The 20806-nt window shown below is 27.8% G+C and overlaps 3 protein-coding genes across 3 annotated transcripts; 2 read left to right on the forward strand and 1 right to left on the reverse strand.

Annotated features, from left to right (window-relative positions):
• Window positions 1-330: 330 nt before the first annotated feature.
• Window positions 331-1135, forward strand: PNEG_01771 (hypothetical protein; the record flags this gene model as incomplete). The annotated part of the gene is made up of 2 exons (XM_007875547.1): window positions 331-460; window positions 529-1135. The coding sequence occupies exons 1-2, from the start codon at window positions 429-431 to the stop codon at window positions 1133-1135; spliced, it is 639 nt and encodes a 212-aa protein (XP_007873738.1). The 5' UTR covers window positions 331-428.
• A 305-nt stretch (window positions 1136-1440) lies between these two features.
• PNEG_01772 (hypothetical protein) lies at window positions 1441-4564 on the reverse strand (the record flags this gene model as incomplete). The annotated part of the gene is made up of 16 exons (XM_007875548.1): window positions 1441-1614; window positions 1659-1772; window positions 1819-2470; window positions 2519-2769; window positions 2817-3126; window positions 3174-3445; window positions 3493-3680; window positions 3728-3792; window positions 3836-3894; window positions 3938-3954; window positions 3997-4099; window positions 4149-4214; window positions 4259-4277; window positions 4321-4379; window positions 4426-4491; window positions 4562-4564. The coding sequence occupies 16 exons, from the start codon at window positions 4562-4564 to the stop codon at window positions 1441-1443; spliced, it is 2418 nt and encodes an 805-aa protein (XP_007873739.1).
• A 458-nt stretch (window positions 4565-5022) lies between these two features.
• Window positions 5023-20778, forward strand: PNEG_01773 (hypothetical protein; the record flags this gene model as incomplete). The annotated part of the gene is made up of 13 exons (XM_007875549.1): window positions 5023-5324; window positions 5366-5453; window positions 5499-5770; window positions 5815-8842; window positions 8897-12481; window positions 12531-12869; window positions 12919-13258; window positions 13303-13604; window positions 13645-13735; window positions 13779-13861; window positions 13905-13975; window positions 14015-14165; window positions 14210-20778. The coding sequence occupies 13 exons, from the start codon at window positions 5023-5025 to the stop codon at window positions 20732-20734; spliced, it is 15177 nt and encodes a 5058-aa protein (XP_007873740.1). The 3' UTR covers window positions 20735-20778.
• Between the last annotated feature and the right edge of the window lie 28 nt (window positions 20779-20806).

The following is a 20806-nucleotide window of genomic DNA, read 5'->3' on the forward strand; positions in this document are numbered from 1 at the left end:
TGAATTAATTTTTTTTCTATATTTTTATCAAAAAAATCATATTTAATGAATTTTTTGAAAAACAAAATATCATTTATTTTTCAAAAATAAATACCAAATATTTTGTTTTATTTTTGTTACTTAGTTATTTATATATTTATCAGTATTTATATATTTATCAGTATTTATATATGGCTATAAGAGAGCTAAGCCCTTATCCGAGTCTCGACGAATATTAAGTGAAAAATTAGGAAGGAAAAATGGAGTTATTTTTGTAAGGAAAAAGCACATATTTTCTCTTTTTAAGCATGAGAAAGCTTGGAAATATTGATAAAGTTCTAAGGATATTTTTTGAACGGTTTTTTTTTGATTAAAAATAAGGAAGAAAATAAATTTGGAAAAAAGTTGGAGAAAAAGGCGGGAAATCGCCTTAAAAACGCTTTCTTGTTATGGAAATAGGTTATGTTTTTCCTCAATATTGGTAAATACCCTTTTTTTCTGGAAAAAAACGCATTATTTTTGAATATTTCTGATGGGAAATGTATATAGTACTGTCTGTGATCAACAGATCGAAAATCCCTATAGTTTATTGCTTTACTGCTCAGATGAATGTAAGAAGAAGGATTCTGAAGATGATTGTCGTGAAGCTTTATCGTTTTCTTATAAAAATTCATTTTCTGGATCTACAACAGTTTCACCTTCATCATCTTTTACAACTATGCCACATTTATCCTGTACGAATATGATCTTTGAGTGTGTTTATCGGCCTCGTTATGCTTCTATGAGTCGTCTTTGTTCTCTCTCTGATTCAGAAGAAATTAATGAATATGGGTCACCAGTTAAATATGTTCCGTCAACAGTGCCAGCTTCATTAATAAATTATAAATCTAATTCTCATAAACCTAAGTCTCCTATTTATCGTATGAATTCTTTTTCATCTTTATCTGTACGATCTATTGAGTTGGTTACACCTGTTGTGCTGAGTGTAAAAAATCAAGATATAGTGAATAAAGATCGTTATTCTCAAATAAAAGGATTAAGATATCCGACGAAACCAGCTGGATCTATTTATAATACAGATGGTCCGGGGACAGGTATTAGGAAGTTGTTTTGTTTTGAAAAGTCACCCTATACGGATGATTTTCATGAGAATTAGATTTTTATATTTCTTTTTTTATAATTATCATATGGTTCTGGACGTATAGTTTTTATATGTTTTATTTATTATTAATAAAGTTTTTAATTTTATTTGATTTAAATGTTTTTTTTGAAAATTTAAGGAATTTTTAATTATGATGAATTGATGTTTTACAAGTATTTTTAAAACAAAATCATAAAGCCATGTTTAGCTTTATGCTGAGATTGTTTTCCAATGTTTTAATTATATGCTGATGCTAATGAAGATATTGATGGTAATAAAGGTTAAGGATGATGGTTTCCATATATTAAGTGTCAAATTTCTTATTTTTTCTTATTGGAAGAACGTTCTTTCTTTGCTTGTAAGTGTGAATGACCACAACCAAAGTATTCAATTGCTTTTGAATTAACCCAATTTAAAAATCTTTCGCGTTCATAATCTATACCCAATGTAGCTCTAGTTGATCGTTTTGCTTCAATAAGCTCCCCTGAAAGATACTTATACAATTAATAATTAAATATATAAAATATTTTATTTATACTTTCTTGCGTGCATCCATTGCTTGGTATATAAAATTAATTCGTGCTTGAATAACATTTTTAAGTTTAAGTTCTCTAATTCCTTTTGGATTAAGCCAGTTCAGTAATTCTTCTATCTATAAAATATATTAAGATGAGAAAATAAATTATAAAAAAATATACTTTTTCCGGTGTATCTATATAAGCCCAATCATTAAATGATGCTAAAGGCGTTTTTCCTTCCTCTATTTGTTTCCGTTCTAAAATTTTGTCTTGTCTAAACTTCTCAATTATGTCTGGACTAGGTCCTTGGATCCAAATCCTCCCGGTAGCATATCCAGCATAACTTGTACTTGAATCTGGCATACCGTAATATGGCATTCCATTGTTTTCTAACCACCAGTATCTATTCCAAAATCTATCATACCCAAGTACTCTAACACGTTGAGCATCTGCTTCACGAATATTTACATCATTAATAACCATATCTTCCTCTATTTTTTGGATTTGTCGCTTAATTTTTTTTATTTCTTGTGTTAATTTTTCATGTTGTTTTAGAGTTTTAGCATCTGGTAGCTGTGACTTTATTTTAGGTTCTTCAAAAGTCCTCTTACGTTTTACTCCTGATCTTGATCTTGTTTTAATTGTGAGTACATTATCTTCTGTATTTGTAATAGATTGGTCGTCTGGTTCGAAATTTTCATGCATTTCTTCATCTTCATCTTCAGTCTCTTCATCCATCTGTTCTTCTAATGGCGATAACTGTTCTAAACGTGGGATTCCCCCTGGGAAAAGTTTTCGTATTTCATCTCTTATTTCTCGTATTTTTTCTAAACTAGTAAAAATAAGTTTTATTAAACAAATGTAAACTTGATAATTTTACTGTTGTTTTTTTGTTTTTATTAATTCTTGTTTGTCCTTTTTTGCTTGAATTATGGATTCAGAACATTCTTCAATATAATTTCGTGTTAATGGGGTATTATAACATAATTCAATTAAAATTTCTAAAACCCGAAGCTTATCATCGCTGTTAAGATTATAATACACTTCACAATAAGATTCCTTTATATGAGGAACATTGAATTTTTTAAGAATTAGATCGTATTTTTCCGGATATAAACTATTTTTTAACAGCTTTTTGTTTTATTAGATTTTTGATTTATATTTTACAAAAAAAAAACCTCATTTATGATTCCAATTACTATTATTATCCATTTTCCATTTTCAAGTATTCTTCTTTGGAGTAATTCTCTCCAGTTTTCTCCAAAATTACCTATATAGTTATTGTTTATAACATTTATTTTATTAAACACTTCTTTTTTCGAAGGAGACATACAAGATGAAAGGCATAGAGGTGAACGCTCGCCTACCAGAGATTTCAATAAAGAGCAATGCGTTTCATTTATCAGTTCACAGGGAGGGTTAAGTGAAGTATAATGAAGTGAATCAATATAATCATCTAATGTAAAAGAATCTAAAATTAAAGGTTCGCTAATTACTATTAGATATATTTAAAGAAAAAGTAAATTTAGTGTTACCAAAAAACATTTAAGAATGTCCATGTTTCTAATAATACAGATATTGAATTTTTATTAATTAATGTTTCAAATATAAATTCTGGCCTATGAGAAACATTCGATGCTGGTACAAGATCTAAGTCTTCAATTGGATATTTTAGCGGGTAACCTCTCGCATTTTTTCCTACTACTCCCTCTATCTCCATTTTTTTTTTATGTAACTGTCTTTCGATTTCTTCTTTTCTAAGTTTTGGAGATATAATATCTATTTTGAACCTTTTTGCATATTTTTCCTAATATTATCAATTTATATAATAATGATATAAAACATTTTAATTGCCTTAATAATCCAAGGTGCTCCTGTCCATGATTCTTTTTTCACAACATTCTTTATAAAAGCACGTAGAATTGCCTTCGTAAAGGATCCACGTTCTCGACTTAATACTTTTTCATCAACCATTTCTTCTCTTGTGTCTTCTTTTTTATATTTTTCCGGCATTTCTACAAGGTATTTGGTATGTGCTGGACCTGAAAATTATAATTAATTTTAATAATAAAATTACCATTATTTTTACGAAATATCCCATTGGGTGAAATAATTTCATTAAATTTTGTTTTTTCTCTAACTTGTACTTCCCATCTTAAATATTAGAACAGATTTTTGATATGTTTCATTATCCTACTTTTCACCTGCAAGAGTACATATAAGTGACTCTCCTGGATAATAATCCTTTTTAAATTGCTTTTCACATTAGATACTATTAAAGTATTTAACAATTACAAACATCGTATATTTCATCCACTATAAAAATTAATAATAATATATTTGAATAACTAATTCTACCCAAATAATCTATCCTTGTTGTTAACGAGAGCTGTATTTTCCTTAAAACAGGCTCTTTAAGTGATTCTGGAAATGTTTCTTCAATATCACGTGCATGCATAAGCTATAAATAAGTATTAATACAAAAAAATATTAGAAAAGTCTTAAAAAACTTCTGATTGATATGCCTGAAAATATGTCATATTCGTATGGCCTGTTATTTCGCACATGAATATTTTCTATATCATATATAATTTTTCATTTTATTAAAATCTTTTCTTACTTCATTATAAAAATCCATTCTATATTTCAAGTTATTAAAAAAAATCATAATTTTAAAATTACCTTGTAAGATAATCATCATATTCTGTAAAAACCTCCTGCGTAATAGGAATATACCATACCTTTCTTCTATCAAAACTAAATAATCACATACCTTTATCAATTTACCTGCTGGTCTTCTTGAATGTTTTCAGGAATAGACGCATATTTAATTATTTTACGTTTCTGCAAAACCTGAATGGTTTTTATTAAAAATAGTTCTTTATGACTTCTTTCCACGTCATAAACGTGTATAATTTTTTACCATTTTAAAATCAATCAATTTCCCTCTAAATTTACTCTTTTTCTCGTTTTTTTTTCCTCTAACTTTCTAATATCTTTTACAGATCAATAAATCTCCTCTAAAATCTATGTTTTCTTAAATTTTCTTCTATTAATTCTCCTTAATTTTCCCGTAAATTTAATAATAAACTTATAATGTCTGCTTTTTCTCTTGACCGTTTGCTTACCTAAAAACTCATTCATACATCAGGTGTTCTTCTTTTAAACAAATAATTCTTTATAATTCAATTAAATGCCTCTGAAGCTTTTCCATATAATGAAAACCCGCTTTAATATATGTCTTACTGTATTTTTTTCTTAAGCTACATACTGAAGGGTTAGTGATAATAGTACGGCCTGGTTAGGTTGTCATGGTAATCTCAACGTCAGGTTATCTGGATGTCAACCGAGCAAATATAGGTATCAACATTTAAGTTGATAAAGATGGTGTTAGAGGCCGAAAACATGTTAAATTACGAGGAAATATCCTTAGAACTTGTTAGGAGATGTGAAATATCGAAAAAATTCGAAAAAAATCTGACATCTGAGGCCTCATCTAACAAAATTTATCTTGATACGATTTCAGTCTTATTATTGGAGGAAAAATCCACATTAATAGTAGCAGAATTATATTATCCTGTATTAGCTATGTTGGTTGCTCGTTGGGAGTCTTTTAAAGAGGAAAAAATTGGGGAAATTATGAATGCATATGCTAAATTACTTCCTCTTAAGCCGTCTTTAAAACCGTAAGTTTTTTTGTAGAAAAAGGATATTTTCATAGTAGAAGATATGCAATAAGAATTCTGAATGGATCGTCAATATTTATTAATCGTTTGGATATTGTTTATGGTATGGAAAATGAGGAAAAAGAGAGTGTATGTCTATGTTTTATAAGAATTGGTATTGAAGGATCTATTTAGGAATCTGTTTCGTTTATAGTAAGGCATTTGGTTACAATATATCGATTGATTATTTTTGATCCTCATGTTTTTTCATGTTTTGTATCTATTTTTCATGTTTGGCCTTTTTTGTTTTATAAGACTCGTATTATACGATTTCTTGCGGTGGAAATTCTATGTATATTACTTTGTTTATCAAGCACTAAAAGGGAAGAATTGGTATCTTTGTATGTTGGTCAAGGATGTGTTGATTATTTATATTCTGGCAAGGTTATAGATTATTCTTTTTTTTGGTATGATATTTTTTATTTGTTAGAGCTTTTTTAAATTCTTATAGTTTATTTGAAAATGAATCAAAAAGGATGTTTTTGGATAGAATTCGTAATCGTAATTATTTTTCAACGAATGGAACTCGTGTTATTCATGACTCTGATCAATCTCATTTATTGGTTTCTATATGTGGTATTTATTTTCCAAGAACAAAGTTTACAATTTATGGAGATTCCGACTTTTTTATGACACCTGTATCTCGAAAAAATATGGAAAATTTTGCAAGAGCTCTGTTGACTCAGAAGCCTGTTCTTCTTTTAGGTTTATGTGGAGTTGGTAAGACATTTATGGTTGAAAGTGTTGCAAAAATACTTGGAAAATATGACGATTTAGTACGTATATATTTGGGAGATCAAATAGATATAAGAAGTTTGATTGGGACTTATACAAGTTCAACTCCTGGCGTTTTTGAATGGAAACCTGGAGTTCTTACTAGGGCTGTTCAAGAAGGAAAATATGTATTGATTGAAGATATCGATAAGGCATCCAATGATATTATAAGTGTTCTTTTACCATTATTAGAAAAAAATGAGCTTGAAATTCCTAGTAGAGGTGAAAAAATAAATGCTGATTTTGGTTTTCAGATAATAGCGACTATGTCAATAAATATTTATCAAAAATCTGATATAAAGCTTTTAGGAAATAGGTTATGGGAAATTGTTAATATTAATGAGATTCCAATGACAGAATTGTCTGAGTTAGTTTGTTCGAAATTTCCGATTTTGAAAAAATTATCTCAAAAGATTATTGAAGTTTATGGTGTTATTGTTGCTACATATAATGATCCTGTGTTTCATTCTTTAAGTAAAATAGCTTTTAGAAGAGTTGTTTCAATGAGAGATTTAATGAAATGGTCTAAACGCATTCTTTATTTTTTAAATAATTCTAGGATTACTTTAGAAGATGATTATATTTCCAAAGATGTTGTTGATAGTATGTTTTATAATGCAGTAGATTGTTTTTCTGGCATGATACAAACGGGTTCTGGAAAATCTTTGATTATTCAAAAAATTGCAGAAGTTCTTGGTTATTCATCTGATTGGGCCGAATTTTATATTAAATCGTATATTCCAAGGCATGAAGATTTTGATGATTATATTAAAGTTGGAAGAGTCAATATTCAAAAATCTCCTGAGTTTACAATTTCTCGTTTTGATCGTTATTTTACTTTTACATCGCCCGTATTAAGATTGCTTGAACAGTTAGGAGCTTCGGCAGAGTGTGGAGAACATGTGTTATTAGTTGGGGAAACAGGAACAGGAAAAACTACAACCATTCAGTATTTTGCTAATATTCTTGGTCGTGAGTTAATAATTGTTAATATGTCTCAGCAAACAGAAAATACTGATCTTCTTGGTGGATTTAAGCCAGTTGATCTAAAAACTGTTTCCACTTCCTTGAAGAATCAATTTGATGATCTTTTTAGTACTATGTTTTCAATACAAAAAAATTTTAAATTTCTTGAGGCAACTCAAAAGGCATATTCTAACAAAAAATGGAAATACATGCTTCGTTTATTTAGGGCAGCAATTGATATGGCTCAGAAACAGCTAGGGTTATTTCATGATGATGAAAAAAATGATAAAATGACTTGTATTTCTCGTAAAAAAAAACGATGTCTTGGTCCAGAATTGAAACAGAAATTGGAGTCTTTTTCTTGTAATTTGGCCAATTTTGAAAAATATGTTTTAAATAATCCTAATTGCTTTTTTTTTGATTTTGTAGAAGGTCCTTTAACTAGGGCTGTTAAAAATGGTACTTGGATTTTATTAGATGAAATTAATTTAGCAGAATTTGGTGTCCTTGAGAACATTGCTTCTATTTTGCAGGAAAATGGCTCTGTTCTTTTATCAGAAAAGGGCGACATTCAACCTATCTATCTTCATCCTAATTTTCGTTTGTTTGCATGTATGAATCCTGTTACGGATATTGGAAGGCATGATTTATCGTTATCTTTAAGATCAAGATTTACGGAATTTTATGTTTATTCTCCTGATGAAAATTTCAATGATTTGCTAGCTATAATTCATAAATATATTGGACATCTTAGCTTTTCTGATCAAAAGGTTTTATACGATGTTGCTCAGCTTCATTTGAAAGCGAAACAGTTGGAAAAGGAAAATCGTTTGATTGATTCTGCTGGTCAGAAACCTTATTATAATATTAGAACATTAACTCGGACATTGATGTATGTAAATGAGATTTGTCATTTATATGGATTACACAGATCTCTTTATGAAGGATTTTGTATGCTATATTTAACTTTATTGGATAGAAAAAGTGAGGAAATTCTTCATCCTATTATTAAACAGCATACATTTAATCATCTAAAGAATTTAAAATCTTCAATTTCACAGATCCCTAAAAAGCCTTCTGACGGTGATTATATACAATTTAAGCACTATTGGGTGCCCAGAGGAAATTACGAAATACAAAAAGATGATGATTATATTATAACACAAACTATTGAGAAGAATATGTTAAATCTTATAAGGGCTATAACTACAAGGAAATTTTCTGTTTTGATTCAGGGACCAACTTCAAGTGGAAAAACAAGTATGATTCAATATGTTTCTAAATTGACAGGTCATAAATTTGTAAGAATTAATAATCATGAACACATTGAGCTTCAAGAGTATTTTGGTGCTTATGTTTCTGATGATTTTGGGAATTTAAAATTTAAAGAGGGAATCATGGTAGAAGCACTACGTAACGGATATTGGATTGTATTGGATGAGTTAAATTTAGCACCTTCAGAAATTCTAGAGGCGCTTAATAGATTATTAGATGATAATAGAGAATTATTCATACTTGAAACTCAAGAAACTGTTAAGCCTCACCCTCATTTTATGTTATTTGCTACTCAAAATCCTCCTGGTATTTATGGTGGACGAAAACGTTTATCTTCTGCATTTCGTAATAGATTTTTAGAACTACATTATGACAATATACCCGAAGATGAACTAAAGACCATTATATGTAATCGATGTCATATACCTCCTTCGTATAGTACGAAAATGGTTGAAGTATATAAGGTAATAGGTTTTTTTTTAAAAAAAATTAATATCTTTATATTGATTATTTTTAAGAAATTGTCTTTGCAACGTGAATCATCCCGGATATTTGAACAAAAAACTAGTTTCATGACTTTACGTGACTTATTTCGTTGGGCTAGTAGGGATTATGCTAATTATCAGGAATTTGTAAATAATGGGTATATGTTATTAGGAGAACGTGTACGAAAAAATGATGAGAAAATTATTGTTAAAGAAATTATTGAAACTGTTATGAAAGTTAAAATATCTGAAAATGAATTATATAATTTTAATGATATGGAGGAATGCATATCTAGCTATAATTTTCCTAACTTAGATGGAATTGTTTGGACTAAAGCTATGAAAAGATTATTTCGATTAATTTCTTTGGCGTTAGAAAATGATGAGCCTGTACTTCTTGTTGGAGAAACTGGTACTGGAAAAACAAGTATTTGTCAAGCTATTGCTAAAAATTGCTCTTCGTTTTTACATATTGTAAATGTACATCAAAACACTGAATCTGGTGATATTATTGGAACTCAAAGACCTGTAAGGAATAAGGATATTATTTGCAAAAGGCTATATGATAATATTTTTAAATTATTGGTATACCTTGATCCTATAAATTTTAATAATAATCAATCTGTTATCTTATCGGATTTAGTAACTGCATTTTTAAGTTTAGATATTAATGATATTAGAAAAAACCTAAAGGATATTGTTTATAAAGATATTATTGATATTATTGAAAAGGATCTTAAGCAATATAAGAAATTATTTGATTGGTATGATGGTGCTTTAGTAAAAGCAATGAAGTCTGGGGAATATTTTTTACTTGATGAGATATCTCTTGCTGATGATTCTGTTTTGGAAAGACTTAATAGTGTTTTAGAGATTTCGCGTACAATTACTTTAACTGAGAAATCTGTTGATGAAAATTTAATAAAAGCAAAAGATGGTTTTAAATTTATGGCTACAATGAATCCTGGTAGCGATTACGGAAAAAGGGAGCTTTCTCCAGCTTTACGAAATAGATTTACTGAAATTTGGGTTCCTTCAGGATATGATGAAGAAGATGTTTTAAAAATTGTTTCTTCAAAGCTTAAAGATGGTTTTTACATATATTCAAAAGCATTTGTTTCATTTTCTTTTTGGTTTCAGAGAAAATTTTCATCACATTTATTAACTTCTATATCAATAAGGGATATATTAACATGGGTTGATTACGTAAATTTGTCTAATATTCATACTTCAATGGCTCATTGTATTTTGCATGGTGCTGCTTTGGTTTATATTGATAAAATAGGTGTAAATATGGGATTTTTTTCCAATTTAACTAAAGATCTAATTCGAGAGAAGAGGCTTGAGTCTGTCGATTATCTTTCTAGGTTGGTAGGTGAAGATTTACATGAAGAATTTTCAAAAGTTCCTCAGGTAATTATTGATAAAGAAATTTTAAAGATTGGTCCCTTTTCTATACTACGTGGACCTGATATTTCTGATTATTCATCTTATAGCTTTAATTCTCCTACAACATCTTATAATGCAATGCGGATTCTGCGAGCAATGCAAACATCTAGACCTATTTTACTCGAAGGAAGTCCTGGTGTAGGAAAAACATCTCTTATATCTGCTATTGCTTCTGTTGTTGGTTTTCGGTTGATAAGAATAAATTTATCTGAGCAGACTGATTTAATGGATTTGTTTGGTTCTGATCTTCCCGTAGATGATGAAGCTACAAAATTTGCTTGGCATGATGGACCTTTCTTACAAGCTATGAAAAATGGTTATTGGGTACTTCTTGATGAAATGAATTTAGCTTCACAATCTATTTTAGAAGGGCTTAATGCCTGTCTTGATCACAGAGCTCAAGCTTTTATACCAGAGTTAAATCAAACATTTACTTGTCATCCTTCATTTAGAGTTTTTGCTGCTCAAAATCCACATTCTCAGGGTTGTGGTCGTAAAGGATTACCAAAATCATTTATAAATAGGTTTGTGGTTGTTTATATTGAAGAATTGTCTCTTCAAGATTTATTGTTTATATGTGATCATGTTTTTCCCAACGAAGATTTATTAATAAAAGAGAAAATTGTATCATTTATTGAAAGACTTAATGATGAATTGTCCAGAAATCGTATTTTTGGAATATATGGTAGTCCTTGGGAGTTTAATTTGCGGGACATATTGAGATGGCTTGAAATTCTTCAATACGGGAAATTAAATTTACATAAAAAAGATCCTTCTGAATTTCTTGATATAATTATAAAACAAAAATTTAGAACAATTGAAGATCGAAAAATTGTTGATAGAATCTATCAAGAGATTTTTGGAAATTCTTTGTCTAGCCAAAATTTATATTATAGACTTAGCTCGAATTTTTTACAGGTTGGACATGCACTGTTACCTAGAAATTCTACCTTAAAATATAATAAGGATTTCTTTTTTAATATTTCTACTAGTCATTTGAAGGTTATTGAAAGTTTGATTTCTTGTATTCAATTTAATTGGCCATGTGTTTTAGTAGGACCTCCTGCTTCTGGAAAAACTTTTTTAATTAGATTTATTTCTTCTATTTCAGGATCAAGACTTGTAGAGTTTTCTATTAATAATGATATAGATACAATGGATATAGTAGGTGGATTTGAGCAAATGGATTTGATTCTGGAATTGAATAAATTTATTATTAGTATCGAGGAATTTTGTAATGATAGATTACGTTCGTTAATAGTCTTACCTCAAAAGGAAAATTTAAAATATGCGAATATATATAGTCGTATATTGGAACTGATAAAGGTACAAGGAAGACATACTGTATCTCATTACCGCAAATTTTTGTCAGATTTGGTATTATTATTTACGGAATTGTCTAATATGTCTATGATTTGTGATTTTTCGTTCCAACAAATTTTTCAGAGATTAAAAAAATATGTATTAGTTGATGATACATACAAACCATCTCAGTTTAAATGGTTTGATAGTATTTTACTTCAGGCTATAAAAAATGGAGATTGGCTTCTTTTAGATAATGCTAATTTGTGTAATTCTTCTGTATTAGATCGTCTTAATTCTCTTATGGAACCTAAAGGGAATCTTGTTTTGAATGAAAGGAATTCTCTTAATGGGAGTCCTTTTTTAATAAATTCTCATTCAAATTTTCGAATTTTTTTGACAATGGATCCTGCTAATGGTGAACTTTCTAGGGCAATGAGAAATAGATGTGTCGAAATTTTTTGTGATAAAGTTTTTTTGGATGATCATTTGGAATCTATTTGTACTTCATCTGGACTTAACTATAATGATTCTGTTCTTTTTACCCTTTTGCCATCATTTATGTTTAATCATTTTTATTTGTATGGGAAGATTTTAAAAAGATATTATTCACAGAAAAATATTTTTATATTAGGTGATATATTTTTAGAGCAAATTCCTATAAAACAAATAGATCTTTTGAAAAGTTGGTACTTATCTTATGTAATTGAGAGCGGTATATTTTCACAAATAAAAAAAGATGACATTTTAAATTTAATTCATAAATGTTTTGAATTTCAAAAATCCTCTCTTTATCAAATGATCTTTGATTTCTATAAAAATATTATTCATGATTCGGATTTTCTTCAGGATTTTATAAATATTCAGGTTTTTGTATAAAGTAATTATAATTCAAACTAACATTATATTAATATAGCCATTATATCCTTTAGGTAATCCATATATTGAAAATATGTTTTTTGGTTCATTATCTTGTTTATATTCCACTGGGTTTCGCTCTAGGCATATCAAATTATCTTATTTGTATAATTTATTTTCAAAATATCTAGATTTAAAGATTATTCTTGAAACTGTGCAAGAAAAGTCTCGGAATATTTCAGAGATAAATATGACAGTATTAGAAAAATCATGTATGAACTTACACTACGATGATATGGATTCGTTATTCCATATTAATGCTTTTCATTTTTTATCATCTCTCTTAAATGAAATAGGTTCACTTTTGATTGATGGAGATTTCGATTATGTAAATCAGGTAGTTTTTTAATGTTATTCTAATTTGTATATATCTGTGTTTGTTATAGGAATTTACTGAAGCTATTCTGGATTTGGCTAATATTTGGCATCAAATTTATGAGTTTACAAATTCTCCACTTATCGAATATACTAAATATCATGTTTATAATGATAATTTACGGGAATGGAATAAAAAATATGAATCTCTTTTGCCGGCTGATTCTAGAAAACGTTTTCTTCAATTAATTGAATCATTTAATTTGAATCTTGAGCTTAAGACAGGGTTTTCTATGGAAAATATTTGGAAAAAAGTAAGGCCTAGTGTTCCAAAATTTGAGTATACGTGGTCAGTATATAAAGAATTGATGTCGTATATGAATAAGTTTGACAATAGTCTTCAATATAATGGTAGCTTTCTTATGAATATTCTTCATTAACTGATAAATTTATAGTAGATACATTAGATATAATATTAAATATTAGGACTTTATTTTTGGAGAATTGTCATTTTATTCTTACTTTTTCTAATGATATTGAAGAAAATCCGTTAAAAAATGTTTCTTTTCAGATTAATTTCAAAATTCAAGATTTTATAGAAGATTTGCGCAATAATATTAATAGAATCGACATTCATTGTAATCCTAGTATTAAATCTGGGTGTCTTTATAGAGTTACTGAATCTTTTAACGTTATATTTTCCTGCATGGAAGTTTATCTAATAAATTATATTTTTAAGTTTGATATTATTTCTAAGGTAATTTAAATATTTTTATCAAATATTTTTAATAGTTTAGGAAATGTATGATATGATTATTGCTTTAAGTATATGGACAGATAGGAGTTCTATTTCTTTGATTCCCTATATTATTGCATATAAAGGAACAGGTAAAAAAATTGAAATATTAAAGGATATTTTTAATAGAAAAAGCTACAAATGAATCTTTAATATTTCAACTCTTTGATTCTTATTTTGCTGTTACAGATATACCTTTTTCATCATCGGAACGTTTTGTATGATAAATTATTTGAAGTTTAAAGATATTAATTTTTTTAGGAATCATTACTAGAATCACCTTCTCCATTTATTTTTTTTGGGAGACCAATAAAAACTGTCGCAATAGCTATGTTAGTTAAAATTGTTTTAAAATCAAGCTAATGTTATAGTTACAATATAAAAAATGCCTTATTTCAAGATTTTGAAAAGATGAAATCCTGTTTATCAAATTTAGTTTCTCAAGTATTCCGATATACTTTGTATATTAAAAATGATAAAATTATGTTGTTTATTGAAATATTTATTAGAAAAATTATTCAGGTGCCTTTTTTACTCTTTTATGAAGTGATATTGACTTAATCAAGATTTTTAGTATGCATAAATCTTTATATTCTTTGGAAGATTATCAGGTTATCTTGACTATTTTTAAAGAGTTCTTGGATTTTACATCATGTAATCAAAAGAAAAATATTATTAAAAATCTTGAAGAATTAAAAAAAATATTGCAGAAAACATATTGTGAGAAATTGAAAATGGTTATTAACACTTATTTTGTATCATCTTTATCAATCATATGTTCTGTTTTGGAAAATATAGAAGTTACCGAATCTGAACTTGTATTAAAACTTGGAAAGGCCTTTATTTTTTTTGAGCTAGGATTTCTTTATTTATATGTTCCAAATATACCCTATGATCCAGCAATTTTTCCTATAGTTCAAATGGAGCTTCATAAAAAAGAATTAGAAGATATTTCTAATGAAATTCTTTTGAGAAAATTATATGAGAATGAATTTACTGGTAGCACCGACAATTTTTCTATAAAAAAATTGCAGATACGTTATCAAAATCTAGAATCGAAAAAGATAGTTTTTCCATATGTTTATCGCCCTTCTGTTTCTGATATTATTAGTATTTATAGGGAATTTGAGAAACTGTTGAAAATCTTTATTATTGATCAATCATTAGAAAATATTATTAAGGGCTTTGAAAATGGCGATATTAGTGCTGTCTTTCAATTGAATACTATGCAGAAAACTATATATAAGTTAGTAAACCGTCTTGAGTCATATTTATATTATGCAGATATTTTAAAACCTATATGTGGATCATTAAAAGCTATGAATTTTTCATTGGTTCTTATAAAGCAAGGGGAAATGTTTTCAAAATGTTTGTCTGAAGATTTAACTATGAAAATATTTTTAAATCTTTTTGATATTGATACTATATTAACTAAATCTTTTGATATTAGTTTTATAATCTTGTTTCTGGAGGAAGTTTCTAAATATAAACTTAGTAAGATGTTTGTGGATCGTTTTATGATTTTTTGCCTTAAAAAACTATGCTTTTTTAAAAGATCTCTACTTCTGGATGAATCTTTTAATTATATGGAAATTGTTGATTATATTTTTCTATATTTTTATTCAAAATGGGCTATTAAGAGAGATGAAAAGATAAAAGAGGAACTAGAAAAAGAATCTATCTACAAAATATCTCATTTTCAAGGAAATGCTACTGAATATCAGTCTTTATTTCCTGAATTTGAAAGTATAGAAAGTGAAATTGAATATAAATCCTCAAAAATAGAATATCATAATCAATGTCATATAGAATTAATGATGATTCATAGAAAATTTTTTAATGAATCTGAGTCTCTAATTTCTTCTTCTGAATTGGTTAATTCTGCATTGAATCTTGGAATAGAGTTATTAACTCTAGAAACTTTAAATATTAATTCCAAAGCAAATGGTATAGCTCTTCCATCGCTAATATATTATATGAGAGGTATAATTGAAGATTCAAATTTTACATTACCAACATTACAAAATTCTGATGACTGGGTATATAATTTTTATACAGATCCAAATATTAAAGAGTCTCTTAAGCTTGTTTCAATACTTAAGGATTTAAAATTTAAAGCAGAGCAACTTTTTGAAAAAAATCCAGAAAATTTTCTTCTTCATGAGATAATAAATCGTTCAGATATTATTTTGAAATCAGGAATAGAAGATCCTCTTTCTCAAACACTTATAGCACTGGAGCAATTATATAGTACTATTGATGAATGGAAAAAAATAGCAGGTTCTGAATGTTCACTTGATATTAATATGGAAAATATAAAGAATTTAATTATAACATGGAGGAAATTTGAATTAAGTTGCTGGAATGACTTATTTAAACTGGAAGATAAAGAGAAATATAATGAAACAGTAGTTTGGTGGTTTTATCTTTATGAGAATTTGATTTATAAAAAATCTACGCCTTCATCCTCAATTGATGATTTAGAAAAATATAGAAATGAATTGGTTTCTTTATTGGAGCAGTTTATAATTAGTTCTCCTCTGGGTCAATTTGAGAAACGTTTAGAACTCATCCATAGCTTTTCATGTCATCTAGATGTTCTTGAAAAGATTGAATTCTCGGAAAAAAGGATTCTATTTGCTCTTAAAAATCTTGTTGCATTATATTCATCATATTTACCTAAAATTCGAAATGCAATTTATCAAGGAAAAAGACCTTTGGAGAAGAGTATAAGAGAAACTATTCAATTAATGAGCTGGAAAGACACTAATGTTTATGTTTTGAAGGAAAGTTCAAGAAAGTCGCATCGATCTTTATATAAAATCGTTAAAAAATATAGGGAACTTATTTCTTTATCTTCTTTCTCTATTTTAACTGAACCATGTACAGAATCATTGTTGCTAAATTTTCAACATAATAGTTCTTGTGATCTTTCTCAACTAGAACTGGTATTTGTTAATGAGGAATTGTTAAAATGGTCTTTAGATTATTGTAAGTCTGTTAATTTTACATATCGTTTAGATGCACCTCCTAGACATAGAAATATTATGAATACTGTTCGAAATATGTGGTCTATTGTTATTCAGAAATATGGGCAGGATTCGACTTGTGAGAATCCATTTGAATTATTTACAATAAATGTTGTTGAGAATATGAAGGAATTACAAAATCTTACACCAAGTTCTATGGATAATGTTTCAAAATCGGAAATAAGTTACTTAAAAACAAGAAAAAAAAAGCTTTTTTTCGATACGATTGCTGAATTAAAGAGAATGGGTCTTAAAATAAATCCGAGTATACCTGTTATTAATAAGGTTACTAATATTAATAATTTATTAACAAATATTCCATATTATGATATTAAGTTAAAAAATGAAGAAAGTGCTTCGTCTATAAGGACTATTAATGAACATTTTTATCAGCTTCTTACTTTTATTTCTAAAATTCATCGATCTCAAAGTAAATGTTCTAATGATATAAGTGTAAATGAAATTTCACGTTCATGTGGACTGCTGAATTCATTGTTTTATATGCTTTTGTTAGAGAGATCGGCTCTTATGGAAACTTTATTTAAAATACAGCATATTGAAAGAAACTTGTCTATATTATCTTTTTTGGAAACTATGACATTTGAAGAAAACATTTCGTTTATAAAAAATTATAGAAAAACTAAATATATATATGATAGATCTAGATCGTTTTTGAAACATATACAAAATATTATTGGAATTTTGGAGGATATTCGAGCTACTCATTTGAATACTTGTTTTATTTCATTGTTGCATGAATTAGAGGATGATTTTAATTTAATTAATAATGATATTGAAAAATTTATTGCTGAATTTGAATCTTTGGGTGGGCAAAATAGAATTGTTATTGATAAATTTTGTGATACTTTTGTTTCTAATTTTATGATATGGATGGAAAAGATATTTGAAAAGATGTTTTCATATTCTATTCAATCTACACCTTGTGCATATCTGGTTACTCCTATTCTTACTTGGATTAAGGATAATATGGATTCTTTAAAATTGATTCACTTAGATGTTTCTGAAAATCAGGATATCTCTTTGGAATTAGATATATTCATGAGGAACTTGTCCGATAAAATATGTTTGATTATTCAAAAATTAGTTGATACGAAGTCTCTTGATACAAAACAAAGTCCTGATGGTATTTTAGAAGACTCTTGGCTTTTGAAAAAGCACAAGTTCTTACTTAGTTCTTTAAGTGTTCTTGAAATAGAAAATATCAATCGTTTATTGGATAGGCTTATAACTGATATTAATGATTTAAATACATCTGGTTTTTCAAATATTCAAATTTTATTTAATTTAAAAGCAATATATTGTTTATCTGCACCAATATTGAATCAATATTTAGTAATTTGTGAATATATCTTGAAGAATTTTATGGGTTATCATAAGTCTTTGACAAAATCTGTTCTTTTATTTTCACTTGTTTTAAATACGTTGATTGAGAAAGGCTTTTGTACTCCAGTTGAAAATACTATTAATGAAAAAGATAGTGTTACTGAAGGAACTGAATTAGTTAATGGTAATGGTGTTGAAGATACAATAAATGATCACGATAATAATGAAAATTTTAATAATCTAGATAATATGGATTCTCAAAAAAATGATTATACTAATATGGGTGATGATATAAAAGCTGATGATGATTTTGATGATACTGTATCAGAAAGTAATTATACTTATTCCAGTGAAGATTTTAATGATGAGAATTTGGATGACGAGCTTGGAGAAATTGATTATCAGAATTCTTCTACTGTAAATGAGGAATTCTGGGATAAAGAAAATAATGAATCAAAGAATGACATTGCACTTGATAGTAAAGATTTGAATAACGATGGAAATAAAATGGGAGCTAATCCTCAGGAATATGAAGAAAAGATGCCTCTAGACCCCAAGAAAGATTATGATCTCAATGATGATAAAAAACATGATGAAATAATCGACAATGAAGAGACTCTGGAAAATGTTGAAAAGAGCGAGTTTAATGAAGGTATAGATCATATAGATCCTTTAGATTTGCCAGAAAATCTTCACTTAGACGATAATACTGATAAAGATAACACATCTGATAATAATAGTTATTTGGACATGAGCCATCAGAAATTGGATTATAATGAATCAGATTTTGTTAATAATGATTTTCAGAGTGAAAATGATCTTGTAAATAAACCTGAAGCTGATTCTCAAATTGATTCGAGTGATGATAAACAAATCATACTTGATAAGCATGAAGAAAATATTAAGGATAATGATAGAAATAAAGATGATTTTATGGATAATGATGGAAATAAAGATGATTTTATGGATAATGATGGAAATAAAGATGATTTTATGGATAATGATGGAAATAAAGATGATTTTATGGATAATGATGGAAACAAAGATGATTTTATAGATAATGATCCAGAAAAAGATTTTGAAGAAGGTGGGAATCATCAAGTTCTTAACTATTTAGTTGAAAATCTTGTTGATAAAAATGATTCTGCTGTTTTAAGTACGAATGAAGATTTTCACAAAAAGTATGAAAATAATGAGAGTTTTGATAAAGAATATGAGGGCAATGAAAATGGTATGAAATTAGAAGTTAAGTATGGTCAATTGACTTGTAACAAACCCGGTACTTCGAAAGAAAATAATGATAGTAAATATCAAGGAAATAGCGCTGGTTTTGAAAAAGAGCAAGAATTTGATTTTACTGAATCATTAAATGATTCGTATAGAAGTCTTGGAAATGTTCTTGAACAATGGAATAGAATTATTAACGATATTTCTGACTCAAAAAATCATGACGATTCACTTGATAATGATGAGTTGAATGAAGATGTTAATCAATATGAATATATGAAGGATAGCGATTTTAAAGGAGATGCTCAAGTAGTGGGCTTTTTACCTGAAAAAGAGGAAAAAAATGATTTTGATATGGAAAAAGATAATCCGTATAATATGAATAATTATGATCTAAATACAGAAAAAATAAGCTATTCTTATGTTGATTCAAGAATAACAGATGTTGAGAATCTTGACTCAGATATTTCTGGCGCTGAAATAGGCTATCAAAAAATGACTAATATGGAACAAAATATAAATGAAGTATCTTTACAAAATATGACTAATTTACATGAAAAAAGTTTAGGTGATACTTATTTTCATACTTTATCTGATTCTTTGGATCTTATATCTGTTGATGATGCTGTAAATTTATGGAGAATTCATGAAAATTCTGTTCATGATTTATCTATTCATCTTTGTGAGCAGTTAAGATTAATTCTTGAGCCAACTTTAGCTACAAAAATGCAAGGAGATTATCGTACTGGCAAAAGATTAAATATGAGACGTATTATCCCTTATATTGCTAGTCAATATAGAAAAGATAAAATTTGGATGAGACGTACAAAACCTAGCAAACGACAATATCAGGTTATGATTTGCATGGATGATTCTAGATCAATGGCTGAATCTGGATCAATGAATTTAGCATTTGAAACCCTTGCTCTTATATCAAAATCCCTTTCTCTGTTAGAAGTAGGAGAGATATGTATCATGAGCTTTGGAGATAAGCCTTTATTGATACATCCTTTTAAAGAACCTTTTACTTCTCAATCGGGTGCAAAATTGGTTAGACAATTTAAATTTAATCAATCAACAACAGATCTTAAAGCATTGACAGAAATTTCAATAGATATGTTTAACAATGCGAAAAATACTCTTCATATTAAATCTGCCCTTGAATTATGGCAGCTAGAAATTATTGTATCTGATGGTATATGTGATGATCATGATTCTTTAAGGCTTTTATTAAGAAAGGCTCGTGAATTAAAAATTATGGTTATTTTTGTGATTATTGATATAATTCATGAGAAAAAGACCACTTCATTACTAGATATGAAACAAGTTCGTTATAAAACAATGGGCGATGGGTCAACTTCACTAGAAATTATTCATTACATGGATGAATTTGCTTTCGATCATTTTTTGATTGTTAGAGATGTAAAAGAGCTACCTCAGGTCTTGGCAAATGCACTTCGACAATGGTTCATGCAAGTATCTGTTTCTTAAGGAATTATTATTGCTTATTTTGATTTCATAATTTTATGGTTTTTTATTTAACATACTACTTTTTTAACATTA

Source organism: Pneumocystis murina (assembly GCF_000349005.2).
Source record: "Pneumocystis murina B123 chromosome Unknown supercont1.8, whole genome shotgun sequence".
Classification (NCBI taxonomy): domain Eukaryota; kingdom Fungi; phylum Ascomycota; class Pneumocystomycetes; order Pneumocystales; family Pneumocystaceae; genus Pneumocystis; species Pneumocystis murina.